Source organism: Chlorocebus sabaeus, chromosome 13, assembly GCF_047675955.1.
Source record: "Chlorocebus sabaeus isolate Y175 chromosome 13, mChlSab1.0.hap1, whole genome shotgun sequence".
NCBI lineage: Eukaryota > Metazoa > Chordata > Mammalia > Primates > Cercopithecidae > Chlorocebus > Chlorocebus sabaeus.
The window spans coordinates 85,858,540-85,865,457 of record NC_132916.1 but is presented as its reverse complement, the minus strand read 5'-3'; the positions used below and the strand labels follow the sequence as shown (position 1 = coordinate 85,865,457).

The window sequence follows — 6,918 nt, the reverse complement described above, 5'->3', positions numbered from 1 at the left end:
CTAAGTTAGCAAAAATTCCATGAAAACATGATGTTCCAGATGTGGCTTAATGGATGTAATTATGTGTTATTACTGGTATTGTTTCTGTGTCTGCCTAATCTTTACTGCTACCCTGATATGAACCAGTTCCTGAGGGTTTACTTGACTGATTTGTATTTTCTTTACCTATACTTTGTCTTGCAGTGAAAGCCCTGGATAATATATCATGAGGATCTACTTTATTTTGCCTGTTGATGGTTATTTTGGTGATAGGGTCAAGGAACATAATTTTAAAGTGAAAAGACAATTCCATTCACTATTATATATTGATGCCTTCTGTGTGCAATGACCAACATGCTTTAGAAAGAGTCTCTATCTGCAAGGGGTGTACCTTTCTAGGAAGGAGAACATAAGCCACAACCATCACAAAACTCATTTAGGCACAGTCCCAGGTGAATAATATTAATAATAGTGTTGTGAGGATTCAGGAAAGGGAAAAATAACTACAACTTGGGATGGGTAGGGAACACTTCCTGAGGAATTGAGACTCCTATGATCATGTCAGATGTATGGTAAGTAGAATATCTCATATGGATAGAAAAATGAATACAATTGTGCAATTAGAATGAATTGTACAAATATGGAGACCTATTTGTATACTAGAATAACAAGCAGCTATGTGGGGGAGAGTAAAAGAGAATAGGAAGAAGTAAACTGTGGTGAAATTGTGGGGGGGATCTTTAGTGTTTTTTCGAAAATTAATGTCTTTGGAAATATCCTATTTTAAGCATGGGCTATAACTATTAGGGCTGGAATATCCTTCATAGTTTTGCTGACATACAAAAGAACCTGCTGTATTTTGGAGCTTGTGTCTATATGTTACCACCATGGGTGCTATTAACCTCAGTGTTTTCTGTATATTTCAGACATTAGTCTTTAACCATGGGGGATTGGAACTTATTGGGTGGCATCCTAGAGGAAGTTCACTCCCACTCAACCATAGTGGGGAAAATCTGGCTGACCATCCTCTTCATCTTCCGAATGCTGGTACTTCGTGTGGCTGCTGAGGATGTCTGGGATGATGAACAGTCAGCATTTGACTGCAACACCCGGCAGCCAGGTTGCAACAATATCTGTTATGATGATGCATTCCCTATCTCTTTGATCAGGTTCTGGGTTTTACAGATCATCTTTGTGTCTTCTCCTTCTTTGGTCTATATGGGCCATGCACTTTATAGGCTGAGGGCCTTTGAGAAAGAGAGACAAAGGAAAAAGTCACACCTTAGAGCTCAGATGGAGAATCCAGAGCTTGACTTGGAGGAGCAGCAAAGAATAGATAGGGAACTGAGGAGGTTAGAAGAGCAGAAGAGGATCCATAAAGTCCCTCTGAAAGGATGTCTGCTGCGTACTTATGTCTTACACATCTTGACCAGATCTGTGCTGGAAGTAGGATTCATGATAGGCCAATATATTCTCTATGGATTTCAAATGCACCCTCTTTACAAATGCACTCAACCTCCTTGCCCCAATGCAGTGGATTGCTTTGTATCCAGGCCCACTGAGAAGACAATTTTCATGCTTTTTATGCACAGCATTGCAGCCATTTCCTTGTTACTCAATATACTGGAAATATTTCATCTGGGCATCAGAAAAATTATGAGGACACTTTATAAGAAATCCAGCGGTGAGGGCATTGAGGATGAAACAGGTCCTCCATTCCATTTGAAGAAATATTCGGTGGCCCAGCAGTGTATGATTTGCTCTTCCTTGCCTGAAACAATCTCTCCACTTCAAGCTAACAATCAACAGCAAGTCATTCGAGTTAATGTGCCAAAGTCTAAAACCATGTGGCAAATCCCACAGCCCAGGCAACTTGAAGTAGACCCTTCCAATGGGAAAAAAGACTGGTCTGAGAAGGATCAGCACATTGGACAGCTCCATGTTCACAGCCCATGTCCCTGGGCTGGCAGTGCTGGAAATCAGCACCTGGGACAGCAATCAGACCAGTCTTCATTTGGCCTGCAGAATACAATGTCTCAGTCCTGGCTAGGTACAACTACGGCTCCTAGAAACTGTCCATCCTATGCAATAGGAACCTGGGAGCAGTCCCAGGACCCAGAACCCTCAGGTGAGCCTCTGACAGATCTTCATAGTCACTGCAGAGACAGTGAAGGCAGCATGAGAGAGAGTGGGGTCTGGATAGAGAGATCTCGCCCGGGCAGTCGCAAGGCCAGCTTTCTGTCCAGATTGTTGTCTGAAAAGCGACATCTGCACAGTGACTCAGGAAGTTCTGGTTCTCGGAATAGCTCCTGCTTGGATTTTCCTCACTGGGAAAACAGCCCCTCACCTCTGCCTTCAGTCCCTGGGCACAGAACATCAATGGTAAGACAGACAGCCCTATCGATCATGGAACTATCCCAAAAACTGTTCCATCCTGGATGCTTTCTTTTTCCTTTCTTCCTTCCTGGGGTGTGTATGTATGTTTCTGTTGACAGAGAGGCAGATGGAGAGGGAGATTATTTATGGAGAGATAAAATTATTCATTCAATACATTCAGTTAAATTCAATTCATAAAATAGAAAAAACTTATACCAATTGCTTTTATAAGTGCTGGGCATATAAATGGATAAATGGATAAAATGGACATCAAAGGACTCAGGATGTAGGAGGAAAATTTAGACAGGTAAACATGTAAATGTATCAAGTATAAGGCATCATGTTAGTGGGAATGAGTGAGCAAAGGAGGGAGTGGTCATATGGATAGGTCAGGGAAAGGTTCGTAGTTGAAGTTACCTTGAACTGAATCTTGAAAGATGTGACAAGTTTTTCCAAAACTGGGAGGACTGGGGCACATGAAAGAAGCCATCCTGGTAGAGGGAGTAGCACAGATAAAGTCTAAGAGGTGAGACACAGCAGTGCTGTCTGAGGAACTGTGTGCGGCTAGAGCACAGGGTGGTAGGAGGGCGCAGAGGGAGGGAAGGCTGGAGAAGTGGGCATGGAGGCCCTGTAGGGAAGCCATAGAGAACTGACAGAGGATGTGGAGCAGAGGAGGGACCGGATCAGAGTTGCAGTTTAGAAAGTCCTTCTGTCACAGTATAGAAAACGGTCCAGAGGAGGGATCATTTGTAAACTTGAGTTGCCTTCGTCTCACTAAAAAAGGAGGGTGTACTTCATTCTTTTAATATCTTTGACATTTCAAAGTCATATATCAATATTTGGTGATATATTTTACAAAGACAAGAATCAATATTGTATTGATTTTAATTTTGTTCTCTGAAAAACCACTGTGGGATAAACATTTCTTACCCATTATAAACATGAAATGGATATTTACTGTGGATTCTTCTCAATTCTGGAACAAAGGATGACACTTGCTTCCTCACTGCTCCCAACAGTCAACTGTTTCCATTAGAAAGAAAATTCCCCCAAGGTTGGTGGGGGAGCTTCTGAGTTGGGCTCACATGCTTGTTTCTTCCTTTGTTCCATTTTTGTGTGTGTGTGTTGATAATGACTGAATCCCTCTACCCTAGTTTTACATCTGCTATGGGTTTTGATACTGATGTTACTGTACTACAGCCATACCATGAGTGCAAATCAACCTACTTGGGTTTTTACTAAAATACTTCTCTCAAACTGATATTCATTTCTTGTCAGTGACCAGCCATTTATTCATGAGACTGTGTTTAGGATCAATGTATGGGTGCTTAGAAACCTATGCCAAACTAGAGCAGGGTTCTTAACCCTTGCCATACATTACAGTCATCTGGGAGGCTTAAAAGCCATCATGCCCAGGACCCAACCAATTCTAATTAAGCCAGAATTTCTGTGGGTGGGATGCATGCATCAATATTTTTAAAACTTCCATGGTAAGTGCATTGTGCAGCCAGGGTTAAGAACGACTATTGTAGAATAACTTGGGGCCAGGCGTGGTGGCTCATGCCTGTAATCTTAGTACTTTGGGAGGCCAAGGCAGGTGAATCGCTTGAGCTCAAGACTTCAAGACCAGCCAGGGCAACATGATGAAACCCTGTTTCTTAAAAAAAAAAAAAAAAAAAAAAAATACAGAGATCAGCCAGGTGTGGTGGCATATGCCTCTAGCCCCAGCTACGTGGGAGGATCACTTGAGCTTGGAAGGTTGAGGCTGCAGTAAGCCATGATCATGCCACTACACTCCAGCTTGGGCAACAGAATGAGACCTTGCCCCTAAAAGATAAAAAAAATTAAATAGAATTCTTTGGCGAGTGGCAGCTGCTTCTTTTTTTAAAATTTCCTTTCTTTTGGCCAGGCGCTGTGGTTCACGCCTGTGATCTCAGCACTTTGGGAGGCCGAGGCGGGTGGATCACCTGAGGTCGGGAGTTCCACACCAGCCTGACCAACATAGAGAAACCCATCTCTACTAAAAATACAAAATTAGGCAGGCGTGGTGGCGCATGCCTGTAATCTCAGCTACTGGGGAGGCTGAGGCAGGAGAATCACTTGAATCCGGAAGCGGAGGTTGCGGTGAGCTCAGATTGCGCCATGCACTCCAGCCTGGGCAACAAGAGTGATACTCCGTCTCAAAAAAATTTTGTCTTTCTTCCTTCCTCCCTCCCTCCCTTCCCTCCCTCCCTCTCTCTCTCTCTCTCTCTCTCTCTCTCTTTCTTTCTTTCTTTCTTTCTTTCTTTCTTTCTCTCTCTCTTTCTTTCTTTCTTTCTCTTTCTTTCTGTTTCCCTCCCTTCCCTTCCCTTCCCTTCTTCCCTTCCCTTCCCTTCCCTTCCCTTCTTCCCTTCCCTTCCCTTCCCTTCCCTTCCTTTTAAGTGCAGCGGTAAGAAGAGGGGAAAGAGTAGAACAAAGAGTTCAATCTGTGACTGTAAACAATCAGTTGGGATAACTCACTACATTCAGACCATCCACCGCTTCTCATCTGAATTTACAAAGTCAGCAATACAATTTTCATTATTTTCCTTTTCTTGTACCTTCCATGCAAGAGAAACCTTTGTATTGGCGGACTGTTGGAGATATGGAAGTTTTTAGGTGAGATAGATTTTCTTTTTTCTTTTTCTTTTTTTGAGATGGAGTCTTGCTCTGTCGCCCAGGCTGGAGTGCAGTGGCTGGATCTCGGCTCACTGCAGCCTCTGCCTCCTGAGTTCAAGCAATTCTCCTGCCTCAGCCTTCCAAGTAGCTGGGACTACAGGCACTCACCACCATGCCCAGCTAACTTTTGTATTTTTAGTAGAGACGGGGTTTCGCCACATTGGCCAGGATGGTCTCGATCTCTTGACCTTGTGATCCACCGCCTCGGTCTCCCAAAGTACTGGGATTACAGGCGTGAGCCACGGCGCCTGGCCACTAACCTTTTATAAATACAAGACATAGGCCGGGCGCGGTGGCTCACGCCTGTAATCCCAGCACTTTGGGAGGCCGAGACGGGCGGATCACGAGCTCAGGAGATCACGACCATCCTGGCTAACACAGTGAAACCCCGTCTCTACTAAAAAATACAAAAAAAATAGCCGGGCGAGGTGGCGGGCGCCTGTAGTCCCAGCTACTCGGGAGGCTGAGGCAGGAGAATGGCGAAAACCCGGGAGGCGGAGCTTGCAGTGAGCTGAGATCCGGCCACTGCACTCCAGCCTGGGCGACAGAGCGAGACTCTGTCTCCAAAAAAAAAAAAAAAAAAAAAAAACACACACAAAAAAACAAAAAAAAAACAAATAAATAAATACAAGACATAAACGTCTAATCAGGCCTGTTTTACTCTTTGAATCTTAAAGCGTTTTGTTTTTTTCCAATTCAGTGTTTTCCCCTTTATTTTTCATACTTTAGGAACAATATAAACAAAAACCTCCACAATACACAACATCCAATCCTGTTGTCAAATCAGAGACAGAATGGGATTTGACACCCTTATTTCCTGACTGAGACACAAGGACAGGAGAGAAAAGGAAACAGTAGATAACAGCAGAGGGAGCCAGGTGGGATGGCGCCACTCAAGACTGCAGAGAGCCATGGAGTCACTGCACAGAGGGTTATCAACTTTATTTTTTAGAGCAGTTTTAGGTTCACAGTGAAGTTGAATGGAAAATACAGAGAGTGCTCATATACTCACTGTTTCCCTACATGTGCAAACCTCCCCAGCTATTGACCTCCTATTATCAGAGTAGTACATTTGTTACAACTGACGAACCTACACTGACATATCGTTATCACCCAAAGCCCATATTTACATTAGGATTCACCCTTGGTATGGTACGTTCTATGGGTTTGGACAAATGTATAATGACATGGATTTACCAGTATAGTATCATACAGAGGAGTTTCACTGTCTTAAAAACCCTCTGTGCTTCCTCTATTCATCCCTTCCTCCCCCAAGCCCTGGCAACCACTGATCTTTTACTGAATCTAACGTATTGCATTTTCCAGAATGTCATGCAGTTGGATCATAAAATATGTAGTTTTTTTCAGATTGGCCTCTTATTCTTAGCAATATGCATTTAAGTTTCCTCCATGTCTTTTTATGGCTTGATAACCCATTTCTTTTTATCACTGAATAATATTCTTTTATCTAGATGTACCACAGTTTATTTATCCATTTACCTTCTGAAGGACATCTTAGTTGCTTCCAAGTTTTGGCAATTATGAATATAGCTGCTATAGACATCCATGTGCAGGATTTTATATGAATGTAATTTTCAGTTAATGTGGGTAAATACCAAAGAGCGTAATTGCTGGATCATGTGGCAAGAGTAAGCTTTGTTTCATAAAAAACTGGCAAACTGTCTTCCAAAGTTGCTGTACCATCTTTTTATTCCCACCGGCCATGAATGAGAGTTCCTGTTGCTTCAAACTCTTGCCGGTATTTACTATTGTCATTGTTTTGGATTTTGGCCTTTCTAATAGGTGTATAGTGGCATCTTGTTTCAAACTCCTGACCTCAAGTGAACTGCCGACCTTGGCCTCCCA

The 6,918-nt window shown here is 43.0% G+C and overlaps 1 protein-coding gene across 1 annotated transcript; it reads left to right on the top strand.

The window, feature by feature from the left end:
* Positions 1–461: 461 nt before the first annotated feature.
* On the top strand, positions 462–2,633 carry GJA10 (gap junction protein alpha 10). Its single transcript, XM_008006637.3, has one exon. It carries the CDS (start codon positions 922–924, stop codon positions 2,551–2,553), a length of 1,632 nt encoding a protein of 543 aa, XP_008004828.3. The 5' UTR covers positions 462–921; the 3' UTR covers positions 2,554–2,633.
* The last annotated feature ends 4,285 nt before the right edge of the window (positions 2,634–6,918 follow it).